This window comes from Barbus barbus, assembly GCF_936440315.1.
Source record: "Barbus barbus genome assembly, chromosome: 11".
NCBI classification, from domain to species: Eukaryota; Metazoa; Chordata; class Actinopteri; order Cypriniformes; family Cyprinidae; genus Barbus; species Barbus barbus.
In genome coordinates this window covers 11,728,828-11,750,815 of record NC_136739.1, presented here as the reverse complement: position 1 = coordinate 11,750,815, position 21,988 = coordinate 11,728,828, and the positions used below count along the sequence as shown (strand labels likewise).

The window sequence follows — 21,988 nt, the reverse complement described above, 5'->3', positions numbered from 1 at the left end:
ATCAAAAAAGTTCTGGATCTCCAGCTTATAAGGCTGGAACAGATACAGCCTCTTTCTGATCCTCCAACCTGTTTGGAAACAGACATACTATGTTCAATTTATGCAGCATGTCTCATGTCTCCATGCCAGAGAGACAAATGCAGATTGACTAAGTTTTGAGTCTATGGCCCAGAGAGGCAGAAGACATACAAACACAAGGTTTGCAACAAAGTTAAGCTCCAGCAAACAAACCTTCACTTTAAGGTACCTTCAGTTGCATTTTCCAGATTATAATGGACCTTCTGCACCTACTTCAGGGCCTCATTTGTATGTTCTAGAATTTTGGACCTTAGTAGTTTCAGCAGATTCCATAAGATAATATAACTCTGCCATAACAACACCCAACTTGCATTTTATGCATCTTTTGAATTTTATGCACTGGCCATATTTCGGCAACACAACATTGTTTGCTTTGGTATGCAAACAGCTGTACATTTCACTCTGGAAACTGTTTAGCCATGCCCTAGCAACCATTTAGAGGTTCTTAGAAACCATGTCTCTCAAAAATATATGTATGAACAAGCCATATCTCAGGATCAGACCATGATGTTTTGATTTTCTGACTGGGGCAGGGAAATAGGTATCGCTCTATAAACGATCGGTTTAACGATCCATCTAAGCAACCTCATGACAGCATAAATAATTACCACAAGAATATAGTTTACATAGGGTTTGCCTCTATTAACACTTAATTTCTGGCAATATTGTTAGCTTGAGTGCACAGAGACTATTTGAAGAGAACTGAACTGAGCTGGATGAAATCACTAAATCAACAATGAACTTTAACTGAAAAAATTTGACTGTTTACAATTGTCCTCTTGCATTATCCGCACACTATTTTCCTCTTTAACACTGTAAAGCTGCTTTGACACAATCTGTATTGTATAAAGCACTATATAAATAAAGCTGACTGAACTTGACTCTATTGACCTAGCAACCACTAAGATCACAATAGCAACTGCCTAGAAACACCCTTGCGACTGCCAAGCAATCACATATCTATGCCCTAGCAATCATCCAACACGCTAACAGCTGCCTAGTAACCACATATCAATGGGCGAATTCCAAGAGGCTTTTTTGAGCCCTTGAAGGGCACTTTGGGAAGGGGACGCCATTTGTAGGGATGCTCCAAACAAAAGTGAGATACTGAATCCCTTCCAGAAGTTTGTTAGCGAAGGGAACATGCGATGGTCACTTCACAGAAGTGATTTCCATTTGTGATCATGTGATCTTCAGTTAGGAGATCTTGCGATGCTTTTTAAAGCAAAGTCGGTGTTGATTTCGACTTCACATACAGTCGTAAGTAGAATAGGCTAATTAAATTTGTCTTTATTTTAATGTAATACAAATATTTTTCATCAGAGATAAAAATATAATTTAAGACTATAGTGTAAGGTGACAGGGATATTGGGTAACACTTTAGAATACTGTTCCATCATTAATGAATAACTACACAGGAACAAATGACTAATGCACTATTAACATTGTAGTAACCACCATTACCTAACAAGAAACTTTGATTAATGATTTAGTAAGTACTCAGTACTCAGTTGAAACTGGTAATTCACTATTAGCTAATCAATAACTAATTTTTTTTTTTCATATATCCTGGAGAATTCCTAGGAACTACTAGTTCAAACAGGTTCATAATTTGTGAATTATACATAATAAATAATTAATTCTAAAAGGAAGATCATGGTAACCTACTAGTAATGACTCAAGTATAACCAAATCCTTCTAAAGGAACTACTAATTACTTGGATCAGTATTCTAACATGAAAAGCATAACTCCCTAATATTGGCTCATGTCATTGTAAGCTTTTGAGATATATGTAAGGTTTTGGATAGTAATGACTCAAGTGTTACTACATCCTTCTGAATGAATTACTAATTATTTGGATCAGTATTCTAAAGTGAAGATCATGGTAACCCACTAGTAATGATTTAAATGTTAGCAAAATGAATTACTAAACAAAACCTTACACAAACCTCAAAAGGTTACAATGACTTCAGTAATAACTAGGGAGTTATCACGATGTTCACTTTAGAATACTGATGCAATTTTTTTTATTTCTTTAGAAGGATGTAGTAACACCTGAATAACTGCTATGCAATACTTTACAAAACCCTCAAAAGCTTACATTGATTTCAGTCATTACTAGGCAGTTATCATGATGTTCACTTTAGAATACCGATCCAAATAATTAGTAATTCCTTCTGAAGAATTTGGTAATACTTGAGTCATTACTAGTGGGTTACCATGACCTTTACTTTAGAATTTATTATACATTATTATTCATATTAATTATAAACCTGTATACAGTAGTTCTTAGTAGTTATTGGGAGGTATGAAAAAATAATAGTTACTGATTAGCTAATAGTGAACTACCACATTCGACTAAGCAATATTACTTATTAATTCATTAATCAGAGTTTCTTGTTAGTTACTAGTAGTTACTAGAGTGTTAATATTGCGTTACTCAAGTGTTCTTGTGCAGTTATTCATTAATGATGGAACAGTATTCTAAAGTGTTACCGGATATTGTCTCTCTTAAATATGTAACCTGAGTAGGTAACGAGACACTGCATCAATAGCTAATACTATGGTAACGCTGTCCAGGTGTGACAATTATCTGAAGCCATGAATCTTGCCAATTTGTTGGCTGGTGGCACATGCAACGCCCACTAAGGCATATCACTAGGGCCATCATCCCTAAGATTTCCAGATAAAGGAAGCCATAGCAGGACTGAGTATGCGTTCAAGAAAAATTGGCATTTCAAGTTCTGACAAACTTTATTTTATTATTCTGAGTCCCTTATTTTTCAAGAGTAACTCCTCCTAGAGTTACAAACAGCAAAAAAAAAAAAAAAAAATATAAATATATATATATATATATATATATATATATATATATATATATATATATATTTTTAAATCTCATGGGTTTACATTAAGAAATTCTCATGATTTCAAATGCCAACTGTCAAAACTCTTTCTCTCACACACATGCAGTGGCTCTACCATGTTATGCATCATGTAATGGTATATATACTACTTCACATTTCCACCTCTCTCCACAAGTGTTGCACTATATCCACCTTGGGTTTTTGAAAATTTCCTCACAAAATATAATTAAACATGTCAAAAACTTGTCAAAGACTTGTTACATAATTTGACATGGTTCTCAAATATCATCACTGTATAAAAAACATTGCATGAGATGACCAACGTATGTGTATGTGTGTGTATTTGGTGTAGAACCACCGCCTGAGGGGTCTGGGTGGAGTCAGCTGGAACTAGCAGCCGTAATTCTTGTGCCATCGTGCCTGGTGTGTGTAGGTGTCATTCTGGGAATGTGTGCCGTACAAAACCTGCGATGCAACCACATAAAAGCCTACAAACAAGATCCAGAGGAACCCCTGGATGACCAGACTCTGGTGTCATCTGACAAATGCCTAAACGAGCTTATCTATGACATGAGCACCTCTGGCTCGGGATCAGGTAATCTGTGCTCATCAAAACAAAAAATGATTACTGTCAAATGTTAGTTAGTGTATGTTTTTTAACCCTTTAACTCACAGCTTACATTATATTCTTTTAGGATTGCCCCTATTGGTCCAGAGAACGATTGCTCGAACTATTGTCCTGCAGGAGAGTATTGGGAAGGGGCGCTTTGGGGAAGTGTGGAGGGGCAAATGGAGGGGGGAGGACGTCGCTGTGAAGATCTTCTCCTCACGAGATGAGCGTTCCTGGTTTCGTGAGGCTGAGATTTATCAGACCATCATGCTACGCCATGAGAATATTTTGGGTTTTATCGCTGCTGATAACAAAGGTATCACATTTTTATGATTTTGGTGTCTGAATGCATGAGAATACATGAAGAACAATGGATGATTTTTTTTTGCATATTGTTTATTGCATTTGTTAAATAAGTCCATTATAATCATAGAAATTCCCACATAATGAGTAATCATATTATTGTATTACAACATTTTTTGTAAGACTTCATGAAAGGAATTTCCTTTCATTGGTCTACTTGACGATGCTTCAACAGCTGACACTATGGTCAGCGGCCAGGTAGCATATTCTTCTTTATCCTATGAGTTTGTCGGTCATTGAGTTTGTTGGTCCTCAGACTCAATCCAAGATGGACGAGCGATTCTTGGCTGGCCTTTGCACACTTTTGATTTTCTTACAGGATCTCCATCAGGTAATAATAAGATCCAGAAAACAGTTTCTTTCCCTTTGGTTTGGATCACAAGCCCAGGTGTTTCTGACTTCACCATTATCTTTAAAACGGTGGAGAAGGGATATGCTAAGATGCCGGTGGCCGGAGAGATGCTTGCTGCTCATCTGTTGACAGCTTCGGCACCTGCTTGGAAATTACAGCCTCGGCTTCAAATCCCTGCAGTTACATCAGCACTGATCGGCAAGTCTTATATGTCTGCTTGACAGGCAGGTGTGGCTCTACGCACTATGAGGGTATTACAGGCAGATGTCCTCAACAGGGACTTGCAGAGAGTTCCTCAGGGGCAGGGGCTCAAATGTAAAAAAGGGGCAATATGAGGTAAAAAAAATATATATAGATCAAAAGATTGGACACATTACTATTTTATATTTTTGTCACTTATAGTCATCAAGCCTACATTTATTTGATCAAAATTGTAATATACTTAATTAATTTACTTTATTTACTTAATGCATTTTATGCAATGTTGAAAACCTGTGATACTTTTTTCAGGATTATTTGATGAATAAAAAGTTAAATAAGAAAAGCATTTATTTAAAATATAGCTTTTGTAACAATATACACTACCGTTCAAAAGCTTGAGGTCAGTATTTTTATTTATTTATTTATTTTTTAAAGAAATTAGTTTTTATTCAGCAAGGATTTGTTAAATTGATAGAAACATCTCTATTTTGAATAAATGCTGTTCTTTTTCACTTTTTATTTATCAAAGAACACCAAAAAAGTATCACAGGTTCCAATAAATAAATAAATAAAATTAAATAAAAATAAATCAAGCAGCACAACTGTTTCCAACATTGATAATAAATCAGCATATTAGAATTATTTCTGAAGGACCATGCATTGGAGAATGGAGTAATGATGCTGAAAATTCAGCTCTGAATCACAGAAATAAATGATATTTTATTAAAATAGTATAAATGTATATTAAAATAGAAAAACATTATTTTAAATTGTAATAATATTTCACAATATTAGGTTACAGTTTTTTTTTCTGTATTTGTGATCAAATAAATGCAGGCTTGATGAGCATAAGACACTTAATGGTAATATAATAAAGTCCTTTCACGTCACCATTTCGCCAGGCTACACTTCACATAATTGGCCTGTAGGTGGCACTTGGGCTTAAATAACTACAATAGTTTCATCAAATAGTAAACGGTGTATATCACACATAAATATAAGTGAATTGAACAGCCTACTGATTACCATTATTGCGACTTTTGGAGCTGTTGTAGTCATTTAGCATACATTTTCCCAGCAATGTAATTTGATTTATAAAATGAGACAAATCACTGGATCCAGATCGCTCCACAAATAAGCTTGTCGGTCCCATGTAATTTTCAACCAATTTATGAATAAGAATGGAAAATAACCGCTTCAAATCAATTTGAACTTCTTGTGCCAGATCATGTTTGGTTGGTGCATTATAGGGGGAAAGGGGAAAGGGAAGTGGTGTGTGGCCAAGTATGGTGACCCATACTCGGAATTTGTGCTCTGCATATGAGCGCTGCACGTTTTAAAGTCAAAGCAAGGCACGGATGTCTTTATGTGAATGTATCTCTGAAGGGAACCGACTCTCCTCAAAAACGTATCGTTGAAATTTTAATTTAATCTTGCCTATAAAATGCCTGTTGAAGCAGCGTTTATGAGCCTGCTTTGTTTACAGCCGTCACTGGGGGAAAGGACCGCTTTATGAATGAATGAATGATGCATTTATATGCATTTATTTCAAGAGGTCCTCGCTGCAGCCTGTAGCACGATGACTTACTGGATCAGATCCCATACGTAGTGGATGTTTTACGTGCATGCGCTGTATAGGTCTCGAATAAATTCATATTTTTTATTTACATTTAATCATTTTGCAGACGCTTTTATCCAAAGCGACTTAGTCTACTTAGGACTTATTCTAAGTGAAGTCTAATGCAGTACATGTAGCAAGGGATTTTGACCTACATTGCAATACACAATGACCTACATTACATTACAATGTAAAAACTTTAATGCCTAAATTCATCCACAATGTTTTTGTCTTTACTGGCTACTTCAAAGTTTTTTGTTTTGTTTTTTTCATTTCATATGTTATCGCCAGGATGCCCACATCAGTGCTGTATCCATTATTATAAGAATACAATAAGCACTGTAACATGATATGAAGAGTTAGCAAAATCAGACAATTCCAGTTTTTTTTTTAAATTTTCAAAATCTTGTTTTTCTTTTATGTTTTATGTTTTTGTGTTTTGTTGTGTTAATTAGCTGGCTTTTTACCTAGTCAAAATAACCAACTGCAGTTTGATTGAGATTAATTGGAATGTACAATGAAGAAACATGATTTCTGAGAAAAGTTTAAAAACGGAGTTATCTGTGTTTGCAAATGAACTCTTCATGCAGACACTGCACTGTAAATAGCTAAAGATATACATCACTCTGACAGAGTTAGCCTGATTGTCTTTTTGATTAGCCTATATCCGTCATGTTTATTTAAATTTAATTGGGGATATTAAATTAATGCCGATCCATTTTATTTAGATTTTATATTATTCTAATATAGGTATTACAAACATTTTTCAATAGGCTAATAAAAAAAAAACAACAGCATTAAATTTATATTAAGACTTTACCTCACTAATAATGCCTCAGTCAGGTAAAATACATGTTTTATTAGTTGCTTTTCACACAGCGTCTGATACAAAACACTAAAAAAAAGGTCTCCATAGAGAGAGAGAGCGCGTGCTCTCGTAACGGAATGGATGGTATGTCTTTAGCCATTAGGTCTATCTCCAGGGATTTCACTTGCATATGAATAACACACACAAAAAAAAAATAGAAATGGTCATCTTTGTGTTAATATATCTTGTCCCCGACCATGTGTGTATTTATTTGTAGGACATAGGATTGACTGTAAAAACCCGGTATAATCCGGGATAACGGGTCTGGCTAATAGAACCCCAACTGACAGGATTGTTTTTCTTATTTTTATTTTTATACAATATAAAAAAGATGGCCGCATATTTTAGTAGGCCTATAATTTTATAATCTGTCACGCAGGCCTATAGCACAGAGAGTGAGAACGAAAAATAATATTTGATTCATGAACGAATTATTGACAGAACTATACGACTATTATGGTAAAATAAAGACAATAGAACCCATTTTTTAATAAAGAATTAACAAAATTGTAATTAGTAGATTTGTCAAGTCAAGTCACCTTTATTTATATAGCGCTTTTAACCATGTAAATTGTGTCAAAGCAACTGCACAATATCAAAAAAGGAAAATAGTGTCAATGTAAAATGAAAAGATGAAAAAAAAAGATTTTCAGTTAAAGGCATTTCATTATTGAATTCAGTGATGTCATTATCCAGCTTAGTTCAGTTTAAATAGTGTCTTTGCAATCAGGTTGACTATATCGCTGGAAATGAAGTGTCCCTAACTAAGCAAGCCAGAGGCGACAGCGGCAAGGAACCAAAACTCCATCAGTGACAGAATGGAGAAAAAAACCTTGGAAGAAACCTGGCTCAGTCGGGGGGCCAGTTCACCTCTGGCCAAACGAACCAGCAGTTCAATTCCAACTGCAGCAAAGTCAGATTGTAAGGGCTCAACTGGTTCCAGTGGTCTTTCCTGATGGCTTTCTAAGTGATCTGGATACGGACTGGATCTGGTGACTGCAGTGACCATCTGGGCTGGATACAGACCGGATCGGGTGGCTACGGTGACTGGGAATATGTCCCCGGGGCTCATCCAGGTGTCCGGCCTCCCCCGACAATCAGGGCCACATACATCATCTCCCGGCGCCGATCCACCATCTGATCTGGACACGGACTGAGAAACAGAATAGAAACAGACAAATATTAGCGTAGATGCCATTCTTATGATGTAAGTACATCATGTGTTATGCGGAGTGTTCCCGGTTCCGGTTGATCTAATTAATGCAGCCTAACAATCCTTTAACGGATTTGAATAATAGTAAATCAGGTTAAAGAAATGTGTCTTTAATCTAGATTTAAACTGACAGAGTGTGTCTGCCTCCCGAACAGTATTTGGTAGATTGTTCCAGAGTTTGGGTGCTAAATAGGAAAAGGATCTGCCGCCCACAGTCGATTTTGATATTCTAGGTATTATCAAATGGCCAGAGTTTTGAGAACGCAGCAGACGTGGAGGACTATAATGTGATAAGAGCTCGCTCAAGTACTGAGGAGCTAAGCCATTCAGGGCTTTATAAGTAATTAACAAGATTTTAAAATCTATACGATGTTTGATGGGGAGCCAATGCAGTGTTGACAGAACCGGGCTAATATGGTCGTACTTCCTGGTTCTAGTAAGGACTCTAGCTGCTGCATTGTGGACCAACTGTAACTTGTTGATCAAGCGTGCAGAACAACCACCCAATAAAGCATTACAATAGTCTAATCTTAAGGTCATAAACGCATGAATTAGTATTTCTGCATTTGACGTTGAGAGCATAGGTCGCAATTTAGATTTTTTTGAGATGGAAAAATGCAGTTTTACAGATGCTAGAAACATGGCTTTCAAATGAAAGATTGCTATCAAACAGCACACCTAGGTTCCTAACGGATGAAGAAGAATTGACAGAGCAGCCGTCAAGTGTTCGATAGTGTTCTAGGTTATTAAATGTGTGTTTTTTAGGTCTGATAATTAACACCTCTGTTTTTCAGAATTTAGCTGTAAGAAGTTACTTTTCATCCAGTTTTTTATATCGATTATGCATTCCGTTAGTTTCTCAATTTGGTGTGTTTCACTGGGCCGCAAAGAAATATAGAGCTGAGTATCATCAGCATAACAGTGAAAACTAACACCATGTCTCCTGATAATATCTCCCAAGGGTATCATGTAAAGCGTGAAAAGTAACGGCGCTAGTACTGAGCCTTGAGGTATTCCGTACTGCACTTGTGATCGATATGATACCTCTTCATTCACTGCTACAAACTGATGGCATTCAGATAAGGACGATTTGAACCATGCTAATGCACTTCCATTAATGCCAACAAAGTGTTTGTCTATTTAAAAGAATGTCGTGGTCGATAGTGTCGAACACAGCGCTAAGATCCAGTAGAACTAATAAAGAGATACAACCACGATCAGACGATAGAAGCAGGTCATTTGTAACTCTAATATTTGTATTTCCAAAACAAATCAAACTGATGAAATATAACTCCTTCATTCAAAACTAAGCTATCTTTGCTTAAATAAAGTTTGAATAGCCTGCACTACTGGTTTAAAATCACAGTATACTATAATTTGTGTAAGCCTATTAAACACACCTATATATCTCATAATTAATTTACATTTAATACTAGCTTTAATGTCAGCCCCACTTTGCACAAGCATTAAAGTAAAGTAAAGTAAAGTCGTGACGTATTGTCAAGTATGGTGACCCATACTCGAAATTGGTGCTCTGCGTTTAACCCATCCAAGTGCACACACACAGCAGTGAGTAGTGAACAAATCCACACACACACACACACACACACACCGTGAACACACACCCGGAGCAGTGGGCAGCCATGCTGCAGCGCCCGGGGAGCAATTGGGGGTTCGGTGCCTTGCTCAAGGGCACCTCAGTCGTGGTATTGAGGGTGGAGAGAGCGCTGGACATTCCTTCCCCCCACCTACAATTCCTGCCGGCCGGGGGCTCGAACTCGCAACCTTTCGATTACGAGTCCGACTCTCTAACCATTAGGCCACGACTTCCCCTCATTTCATTAAAATCCAATACTGCGCATACGCATCAAACATCCATGCGTATTGGATCTGATCCAGTACGTCATCGTGCTACAGGCTGCAGCGAGGACAGACTCCTTTATTTCAGCGGCTGCTCTTAAAGCGCCACCTCATGGCAGAGAATGAATTTGCATTTCCAAAAAGCCTATGTTTAGATCGACCCATGTTTTTACGCAGTAAACACATAGAGTTGTAAATGTGAAAGAAGTTAATGTCCCACATGAAAAAATACTATTGTAATTTATAGTAAATAAATACTATAGTGTTTTCGATATATATATATATATATATATATATATATATATATATATATATATATATATATATATATATATATATATATATATATAACAACTTCTTAATAATCAACAAATCCTAAAAAAAGTATCACAGGTTATAAAATAAACAATAAGAGTTTCTTCAGAGTTATTTACACTGTTAAAGATTTGAATCCTCAAGCCAAGAATGGCCAAAGTAAAAAAAAAAACGATTTGGAAGTATGACTGAGATGTGCACGCATCGACCAGAGTGAGAGCGCGCCCATGATCAAAGTGCTTCCTTCGCCTGCACTGCACGGGACTTGCTCGGGAAGAATGTCTCTAAAGAAGTGTGTTTTTGGTTGTAAGGGAAAGATAACCTTGTTCAGCTTCCCAAAAGAACACAGCGTTACATGAACAGTGGATGCAATTAGTTTTTCCGGGTCAGCAATGGAGTTTCACAAGTGTGTTTGTTGATGAACGTTTTATAAACAAGGCCCAGTTAGACGCTGGATTTGCACATCGTTTGATACTGAAAGATGGAGCAGTCCCAGCTATAAAAGATCCCGGTTATCAGGGGCGGACTGGCCATAGGGAGCACCGGGAGAATTCTGCCCTCCATTTATTTATTTATTTTTATATAAATATTGTTGCTGTTGTTGTTGCCTGCCTAATGTAAAAAGTTATTATTTCCGAATTCGCCATTCAATAATAAAACTCTAATAAATCATGAGTCGGTTAGTCTTGACTGGGCAACACAATTCACCTCGCGCACGCTCAAGCGTATCCGCTCGTCTGCCAAAAGGATGCGAGACTCGAGAATGGGGTGGAAATGTTAGCAGTAGCAGTCAATTACTAAAAAATTACCAAAAAGACGTAATTACTATTGTAAGGAGTAGGAATAGCAGACAAATATTCACATCATTTTATAACAGGTTTAGAGGGAGCTAAGGCAGACAACAACACAACCCTTACGAAAATTAACCTGGTTTTTACTAAAAATAAAACCAAAAACCTTGGTTGCTATAGTTAAATTACACTCATTCAGATGCCAGAAGAACCATTTTTGTCTACATGCTTCCATAAAGAACCTTTAACATCTGAAGAACCTTTCTGTTTCACAAAAGGTTCTTTGTGGCTAAAGATGGTTCTTTTAAATGATAAAAAGGTAAGAAAAAGATAGTTCTTTAAAGAACCTTTGACTGAATGGCTCTTTGTGGAACCAAAAATGGTTCTTCTATGACATCTGTCAGCAGATAGACACAGGACACAGAGGTAAGTGCAATACAATCAACAGGTTTATTGAGTAGTAGCAGAGGGGAATGAGATGAGCAGAATGTCCAGGTAAGCAGGTGGGGAATGGGAATGTCTCTAGGGGCTTATCTGAGTGTGAATGTCCTTTTTCCTTTTCCAGGGGATCCGGAGGTAACAGTGGAGCGTGGAGACGGTGGAGAACAGGAGTTGTGGAGAACAGGGATAGGAACACTGGAGCAACTGGTAAGTAGACAAAAGGTAAGTGGGTCAGGTTAGTCAACATGGAAAGTTTGAGACCAGACAGTGAGTGAACGGGAGGAGTGCAGGGGTATAGTGCTGCTGATTAGTGCTGACAGGTGGCGGTGATCAGAAACCAGGGGATTGGGATCTGGTGAGTGTCGTTGGTGGAGACTGAGGTGACTGTGGTGACTCTCTGACAGTACCCCCTCCTCCAGGGGTGGCTCTTGACGCCCTATTACGGCGACGGGGTCGGCCACGGCCTCTGGGTGCAGGACGGTCAGGGTGGTTCTGGTGAAACTCGGCCAGGAGAGAGGGATCCAGCACATCGTCCCGGGAAACCCAGGATCTTTCCTCCGGCCCGTATTCCTCCCAGTCAATAAGATATTCCAGGCGACCACCCTGTCGCCGAGAGTCCAAGATGTCCTGCACCCTGTAGACTAGGGGCTCATCGATGATCCCGGGAGGAGGAGGTACTGCAGGTTCGTCGGGTTCTGTGACAGAGGGAGAGACAGGCTTGAGGAGTGAGACATGGAATGCTGGATGGATATGATACCGTGCAGGGAGTTGGAGACGGAAGGTGACCTAATTTATTTGCCTCTCGATGGTAAAGGGACCGATATAGCGAGGACTCAGCTTCCGGCAGGGCAGGCGGAGATGCAGATGCCGGGTGGAGAGCCAGACCTTATCTCCAGGACAGTAGACGGGGGTGCCAGACCGACAGGCATCTGCATAGGTCTTGTGTCTCCGCACTGCCTGCTGGAGTTGGACATGACCTGAGTCCTAAACTCTCTCGCTCGCTCAGAACCAGTGGTCGACAGCTGGAACGTCGGAGGGCTCTTCTGTCCAGGGAAACAGAGCGGGTTGGTAGCCGAGTATGCACTGGAAAGGGGTGAGGTTGGTGGTGATTTGCTTGAGGGAATTTTATGCATACTCAGCCCATGGGAGGAAGCGGTTCCAGCTGTGCTGGTTGTCATGACAGTAGGCCCGGAGATATCTCCCAATCCCCTGAATCTTCCTCTCAGTCTGGCCGTTAGTCTGGGGGTGATAGTCTGGGGAAGCCTTGTGAGCGTGCACCGCCGCCTCGGAAGCCTTGTGAGCGTGCACCGCCTCGGAAGCCTTGTGAGCGTGCACCGCCGCCTCGGAGGCCCTGTGAGCGTGCACCGCCGAATCTGAAGCCTTGTGAGCATGTACCGCTGCCTCAGAAGCCCTGTGAGCGTGCAGCGCTGCCTCAGAAGCCCTGTGAGCGGGCACCGCTGCCTCGGAAGCCCTGTGAGCGGGCACCGCTGCCTCGGAAGCCCTGTGAGCGGGCACCGCTGCCTCGGAAGCCCTGTGAGCAGACAACGCCGCCTCGAGAGGATCGTGAGCGGGCACCGCCGCTTTGGAAGCCTTGTGAGCGTGCACCGCCGCCTCGGAAGCCTTGTGAGCGTGCACCGCCGCCTCGGAAGCCTTGTGAGCGGGCACCGCCGCCTCGGAAGCCTTGTGAGCGGGCACCGTCGCCTCGGAAGCCCTGTGAGCGGGCACCGCTCACGCCCTGGAAAGACCACGAGCAGACCACGCTGCTCGCACCGACATCAGTGGGGGATCCTGCACGCTGTGCATCAGCCCAGGTTGCTCCGGAAGCGGGTGCGAGGCACTGGGCGCGGCCGCCGACGCCGTCCCCCGGATCGCCGCCTCGGGAGAACTGTGAATGGGCTCCACAGCTAACTCCACCCTGATGGCTGAGCCACTCAAATGCAGAGCCAGGTTGACATAGTCCTCCAGCGACTCTTCGGGGGTCCAGTACAGCATCCTGGATTTGAAGGGTTCAGCCAGGCCTCCCCAGAAGAAGACCATGAGGCAGGTCTTCTCCGTCGCCTACTGACGAGCTCCTCTAATGAAGTCCCTGGCATAATCCTCCATGCTCCGGTCTCCCTGGCGGATGTGGAGGAACCTCCCTGCTGGTCCCATGTTTGCTGGTTCCATTCCGTCACGGAATGGCGAAGAAGCGCCGTGAAAAAGACGGAGTCTGGGTCCAAATGCAGGTGAGGGTATTTAATAGAAACAAAAAGGCCAACACGGCACAAAAAACAAAACAGAAAAGGACTGGGATACGAATGGCAATGCAGTGCATGTATCCCAGACCAGAGCAGACACTAGAAAACAAACAACTACATTTACCCAGCATACACATGAAATCACAAATACAAAAACATCTAATGGAACCAGGCAGAGTGGTGGGAGAGTGGTGTATAAATAGTCCATGACAATGGGGAACAGCTGGGGGTGTAATGAGTGGGACAGGTGTGTGTGATGTGACAGGTGTATGTAATGTGACAGGTGTATGTGTTTACGGGAGATGAGTCCGGGAGGAAGGGAGATGGTGACCTCTGGTGGAGACGGGAAGAACTGCTGGGCCCGGACTCATGACAAAATCATCCTTGCTAAATAAAGCTATTAATTTCTATCATTTCTTTTCCAAAATAAATAAAATAAAATAATAATAATACTGACTCCACACTTTTGAATGGTATAGTGTATAATGTTACAAAAGCTTTTCATTTCAGATAAATGCTGATCTTTGGATCTTTCTATTCATCAAAGAATCCTGAAAAAAATTACTCAACTGTTTTAAATAGGAATAATAATTAAAAAAGGATTAATAAATATTAATAAATAATTAAAAGGATTAAGGATTAATAATTCTTGAGCAGTACATCAGCATATTAGAATGATTTCTGAAGGATCATGTGACTCTGGAGCCGGGAGTAATGATGCTGAAAATTCTGTAAAATTCTGATGCTGTAGCATTTTTTAGATCATTTTTGTCCAGTCCGCTCCTTTTATCTCGTTTAACCACATGTGTCCTTGTTTATATCTTAATAAAATATTTGAGCCTATATTGATTCTCTTACAGTTTTTAAAGGTTCCTATCTTATAGTAAATAGTGTCCCTGACATCAAAAATTAAAAATCCAATTATTTATGTATCCACACCCTCATTGTGTGTGCGTGTTCTAATCTGTGTACGGGATGAATTTAGATTCAATTATTAACACTCGATCATTGTAGCCATATAGACCTGCATAACTATTGAATATTAAATCACTCAGAGCTGTAAAACTGTGCAATAGATAAGTGAGCACTGTTAATGAGTAAAAGAGACCTTCTCTGTGATTAATATGTTTTTATTTATTAAAGACTATAATAACTACTAAAAATATAAAAAATAAAAAATCAGTAGGCCTAATATGGTACAGTGATTCCTGGTTCTTTTTGAAGGATTGAGCCACAAAACCAATAATTTAATTTGTGCATATAGCCTATATAGGCTATAAAAATATAAATAAAAATGTTGCAGAGAAAATATATGAACATTTATTGCTTAAATATGCACTAAAGCACATTAATAATAATATTTGCTGTAGGTCAGATTTAATTACAGCTGTTTTAGTAAACAAAAACATTTAAAATAGGCCTATCTGCAAAATAAATAAATATATACAGTATGTGTATATATATATGTGTGTATATATATATGTGTGTATATATATATATATATATACATATATATATATATATATATATATATATATATATATACATACACACTCACCTAAAGGATTATTAGGAACACCATACTAATACTGTGTTTGAACCCCCTTTCGCCTTCAGAACTGCCTTAATTCTACGTGGCATTGATTCAACAAGGTGCTGAAAGCATTCTTTAGAAATGTTGGCCCATATTGATATGATAGCATCTTGCAGTTGATGGAGATTTGTGGGATGCACATCCAGGGCACGAAGCTCCCGTTCCACCACATCCCAAAGATGCTCTATTGGGTTGAGATCTGGTGACTGTGGGGGCCATTTTAGTTACAGTGAACTCATTGTCATGTTCAAGAAACCAATTTGAAATGATTCGAGCTTTGTGACATGGTGCATTATCCTGCTGGAAGTAGCCATCAGAGGATGGGTACATGGTGGTCATAAAGGGATGGACATGGTCAGAAACAATGCTCAGGTAGGCCGTGGCATTTAAACGATGCCCAATTGGCACTAAGGGGCCTAAAGTGTGCCAAGAAAACATCCCCCACACCATTACACCACCACCACCAGCCTACACAGTGGTAACAAGGCATGATGGATCCATGTTCTCATTCTGTTTACGCCAAATTCTGACTCTACCATCTGAATGTCTCAACAGAAATCGAGACTCATCAGACCAGGCAACATTTTTCCAGTCTTCAACCGTCCAATTTTGGTGAGCTCGTGCAAATTGTAGCCTGTTTTTCCTATTTGTAGTGGAGATGAGTGGTACCCGGTGGGGTCTTCTGCTGTTGTAGCCCATCCGCCTCAAGGTCTTTGCTGCATACCTCGGTTGTAACGATTGGTTATTTCAGTCAAAGTTGCTCTTCTATCAGCTTGAATCAGTCGGCCCATTCTCCTCTGACCTCTAGCATCAACAAGGCATTTTCGCTCCCACAGGACTGCCGCATACTGGATGTTTTTCCCTTTTCACACCATTCTTTGTAAACCCTAGAAATGGTTGTGCGTGAAAATCCCAGTAACTGAGCAGATTGTGAAATACTCAGACTGGCCCGTCTGGCACCAACAACCATGCCACGCTCAAAATGGCTTAAATCACCTTTCTTTATAATACTCCAGTTCACGCTGATGGGCTATTTGATATTATTGACTTATTTGTCACTGCAGTTCTTTAAAATAAAACCATTTGCGGGTTTGTCCTATGTCTTACTGCTAAATCTCAAACAGTGGATAATTTTGATCAACATTGCCCTGAAAAAACTGCTCAGTGTTAAAGTATGTCTGCTTCGTGTACTATGAAAAGTGCAAAAATATCGGACTTCATTTAATGTGCTATAGGTAGGGCTAGCCTATATTATGGCCACAAATTAAGAATTTGTTTCCCTGACTTAATTCGTGAGCCGCACATATTACACAGCTCTGTTCTGCCCAAAGTACTCGGAGATGCTGCCACCAAGCGTTTGATAGGAACTTAATCTAACTAATTCGTCATAAGTTGAAAAAAAAACAACACATTTTGCTAATTGATTCTAACTAAAATCCCTGTTGTTAGCACTTAATGTTTCTGTAGTACAGCCAAACAGCGTAGATCATTCATAAAAACGTATATAAAAGAATGCTCATGCTCAAAAGTCTACACCAATAAGTTCTGCTGTATTATAAACCAATGAAATTGGCGTGCCTCCAGGAGCTCTGCTTTTTTCAGAGAGAATTGTAAAGCTGTATCTTTCTTTTACAAAAAAGATAAAACTAAAGACTTTTTGGAGATATGAAGAATGCAGTGCTACTCTATAGGTACTCAAGATTAACATGAGATTGGGTGAAACTATGTGTTATGCCCCCTTTAAGCACTGTTTCTAACATTGATAATAAATCAGCATATTAGTATGATTTCTGTAGGATCATGTGACACTGAAGACTGTGAGTAATGGCTGATGAAAATTCAGCTTTGCATCACAGAAATATATTTTAAAGTATAAAAAAATAGAAAACCATTATTTTAAATTGTAGTAATATTTCACAATATTATGATTATTATTTATTTTTTTGTATTTTTGATCAAATAAATTCAGGCTTGATGAGCATAAGAGACTTCTTTCAAAAATATTAAAAATAGTAATGTGTCCAAACTTTTGTACTGTATAAGTAAAAATATGCAAAATTTAAAATGAAATGTTTTATAAATAAGAAGGTTAGGAATCATATTTGTTTCAAGTGCTTTTTATTGGGGGTGGGCAGCAGCATTACATATGTCTTGGCGATAGATCTGCTTGTTGTGGGTGCTTTGTTCTTGTTTTGGCTTGTATTGTCCCTTCTATGTCTCCTGCTTTGTGGGGGGTTATTTCATGTATGTTATATTTGCAGCAACAGTATTTCTTACATGCTCACAGCAGCATGTTGTGGATGTATTGGCAGTAGCAAGTCTCGTTACTTGCTCTGCCCCAGCAAGTCTCGTTACTTGCTCTGCCCCAGCAGCAGCAGCTGATCTATTCAGCAAAGACCAAATACATTAACATTGTCATGTACATTTCCATGCCAATCCCTCCAAGAGTTGTCATGACAGAAGTACATTTTCCGCTGATACGGCTGAGCTCAGCGGTTCTTTTGAGAATGAAGGAAGACAGAGTGCATTTTCTGATAGTTGCTTCATTTTGCCCATCCCAGGTTTGGTTTTTGGATCTGTTGTCCCTTCTGGATGGATTTCCTTGGGAGATTCCAGTTAGCCAGATGCATTTCTCAGGCATGGGGTACTATAAGGCACCCGCATCCATGGATGAATCTTTAGGTTTGCCCTCTGAATCTCCATCTCTATTCTGACTAATTCTGATCTCTCTTCAAAGATAACTGAATGCCTTTAAGTGGCAGAGTTTTCTTTCATGGTGCAGAGAGCAAGGGTTGGATCAGGGGCCTCATTTATAAAGAGTGCGTATGCTCAGATTTGATCTTAGAGTGTGCGTATGCTTAAATCCACACCAGCGCTCATATTTATAAAGACGGTCTTTGATGTGGAAAAGTGCTTAGCAGCACGTCAGGGTCTGAGCAGACGTACGCACTTTTTATTGTCGGAGTATTGCAGGTTTTTTTTAAATGTAAGCTGTTCTTGCAGCTCGCTGTTCTAAATTATGATGATTGGTGATATTTTATATGTTAATGACATTAATTAGGAGTCGTTTACAAGGAAGATAGCTGAAACCATTTAATTGCGTGCAAGCTCAAGATCATTTGCGATTTATAGATTTCACATCTGAAAGAGATGCGTATGCGCGTTTTCTGTTCGTACGTTCATTCTATGAATCAAACGTTCGCATATTCGAGATTTGATCGTAAGATTAACGATCTTTGCTAAAATTGTAAGATTAACGATCTTTGTAAGATTAACTAAGCTTTGCCCAGTGAGGGCATTAAAGGTTTACTCTGACCATAAAAGCCAGTGGAGCAAGTCTGAGCAGCTATTTGTTTGCTAAGGTGGCTGTAGCAGGGGAGTTGCTGTTACTCTGCAAAGTATATCTCATTGTGTGAGAAAGCTATTCGTAAACCTTTTTGAGGTGGGTGGTTATCTTCACCTCTGGGAATTTTTTGGACACTCTACTAGGGATGTAGCTTTTCCCCAAACTTTACATAGAAGAGTGTCCTTGGAGGATATGTGTGCAGTGGCAGGCACATAACCCAACAGTTACCTCATTGTTTGGTACTGTGGTATACTGTTCTCATAGCCTAGATGTATTGGTTACATTACATTTACATTGACATTTAGTCATTTAGCAGACACTTTTATCCAAAGCGACTTACAAATGAAATAAGTACAATGGAAGCAATCAAAATCAACAAAAGAGCAATGATATTCAAGTGCTATAACAAGTATACACACAGCAAGTTTTATTTTTTATTTTTTATTATATAATAAATAAAAAGGAAACAGATAGAATAGAAAAAATAGAGCAAGCTAGTGTTAGAGGCCTTTTTTGAGCAAGCTAGTGTTAGAGGCCTTTTTTTGTTTATTGTAAAATAAAAAGAAAACAAATAGAATACAAAAAGAATAGAGAAGCTAGTATTATTATTATTGTTATTATTATTATTAATATTTTTTTTAAGAAAACAAGCAGTTAGTAAATTAATAGAGTGCAAGTCTAAAAGGGGAAAGTTTTTTTTTACAAAATAGAATAGAATTAGAATAGAATTAGAATAGAGAGTGCTGGAGTTAGAGGATCAAATAAAGATTGTGAAAGAGATGTGTTTTTAGCCGATTCTTGAAGATGGCTAAAGACTCGGATTGAGTTGGGCAGGTCATTCCACCAGGAGAGAACATTTAATTTAAAAGTTTGTGAAAATGATTTTGTGCCTTTTTGGGATGGCACAATAAAGTGACGTTCACTTAAAGAATGCAAGCTTCTAGAGGGCACGTAAATCTGAAGTAGGGAATTTAGGTAAAGGGGTGCAGAGCAAACATTAATGCCTTAAATTTTAAGCGAGTAGCTATTGGTAGCCAGTGCAAATTGATAAACAGAAGTGTAACATGCATACTTTTTGGCTCATTAAAAATTACACCTCACCTCTCCAAGACACCTTGAAGGACCTATCGAGGTAAGACTCAAACCACTGGAGAGCGGTTCCTGAGATCTTTGCCAATAGGTTGACAGGAGGATCTGGTGGTTAACCATGTCAAACTTAACTTTTACACTACTTTTCAAGGTCGAAAATGGAGACTTTTGAAAATGCTGCAGACCCCATTTTAAAGCTCTGGGGTTGCGTTTCAGTGTAAACTAGGGATGCACCGATGCCACTTTTTCCAGTACTCGCCCGATACCGATACTTTTATTTTAGGCACTTGCCGATACCGAGTACCGATACCGATGTTTTCGTTGCATTTGTACATTTTTTAAATATTGGGTACAGATACCAAAAGAGTATGTATAATGTTAGTTGGTTAACTTCATTTATCAAATAGATAGTCAAACCAAAATTTATTCAGACACCTTCAACATTTCTCACATCACAGTTTATTCACTATAGTTTAGAAAATGGTAATAAAATATGACAAGAACTCAGAGTTAAACTCTGTCAGAACAAATTCAGCGTGATAATGTCAGATAACTTTGATAGAAAGTTATATAATGGATTACAATCAACCAAAAATTATTCAGACAGCTGTTAGTATGACAATATTTACACAACTATCAATACTTTGTCGAGCCACCTTTAGCCTTAATGACAGCCTGTAGTCTCCTGGGCATGCTGTCAACCAGGTTCATGCAAACCTGAACTTAATTTTTTTCCCAGACTCGGTCTGAATAATTTTTTGTCCCAAACTTTTATACATTTTACTGGTAGTCCACTGTATGAAGAATTGTTGGTTATATGTCACAGTTTACTTTATTTTGCTATCCTCTCTTACTGACTATATGAACTATAGTGTCCTGCACCCACTAGTAAAAAACTATATATATCAAAAATGATATCTGGTGTCTGAATGATATTTGGTTTGACTGTATATCATTCGGTTATTTTCCACACTTAACTATGCCCATTAAAATGTATTTGACAAGTTTTTGTTACTTTCACTGTTAATTTTTGTTTTTTGCTCTATGGTACATCATCTTTAATTTAATAGCATTAGAGCTTCTCCATTGCAGCGGATCAGTACTATAATCACACATTTTGCTGTAATAATGCAGGGAACCACTCATTATAAATCTCCTAAATGTTATATTTTCAGAAATAAAAGTTGCGGTTTTTTAAATCTGAAATGTGCTGCAATTTTTATTCCAAAGCCACTCATATAATGCAGAATCCCTCATGAAGCAAGGCGCGCACGTATTTGTACTGGTGCAGAATGAGAGGGACGAGTACAGAACAGCCTAGCACATTTCAAACAGGCTGTTAGTTTCACTTTTGCCAGAAAGTTGTGTATGCTTAAGGTTGAAAATAAATGATGTTTATAGTGAATGCCCCTATAAATTGTCTTATATTTACGAACAACATGGCGATTTAACTTTTCTACATAAAATTCAATCATTTTTTTCAATTCATTCAATCAGTCTCGGTTGAATGTTCTGAAACCAGACTCGTTGCTGTCCAGGAGGTTGTTCTGTGTGAGCAAGGCAGAGTTACGTATGCATTACGTATGCATTGCCATATTGTCACTGATGCAGTGTCTTGTTCTCTACTCAGGAAACCAAGGTTGCATACCTTACCAAGATGTTTTGTTCAATAAGTTATTACTCCGCATGCATCTTCTTTTAGGTTACCAATACAATGCAAGGAAAGTTTACCCAAAAATTGTCATAATTTACTTCCCCTAATGTCATTCCAAACCTGACTTTCCTCTACATACACACACATATACATATACTGTACATATTTATTTTATTTATTTATTTAGTCATTTAGCAGACACTTTTATCCAAAGCGACTTAGAAATGAGGACATAAGAAGCAATCAAAACCAACAAAAGAGCAACAACGTGCAAGTGCTATTACAAGTCTTACTTAGCCTAACGCAGTACAGATAATTATTATTATTATTATTATTACTTTTTTTTTTTTAAATAAAAATATAGATAAAATAAAACTAGAATAGAGAGGGCTAGAGTTAGAGGTTCAATATATAACACATAGTTGCCAAGAACAGAATTTTGTGCACAAAATTCAACAAAGGCATCAGTAAACTATAAATTTTATTAAAA

At 38.7% G+C, this 21,988-nt stretch overlaps 1 protein-coding gene across 1 annotated transcript in view; it reads left to right on the top strand.

Annotated features, from left to right (window-relative positions):
• The window catches only part of LOC306877144 (activin receptor type-1C-like), a 61,878-nt gene that overhangs the window by 29,196 nt on the left and 10,694 nt on the right, over positions 1-21,988 (top strand). The window contains exons 3-4 of the mRNA XM_079428689.1: positions 3,299-3,541; positions 3,642-3,872. Of these exons, the coding sequence (XP_079284815.1) occupies positions 3,299-3,541; positions 3,642-3,872 (474 nt within the window). The remainder of the gene's footprint in view (positions 1-3,298; positions 3,542-3,641; positions 3,873-21,988) is intronic.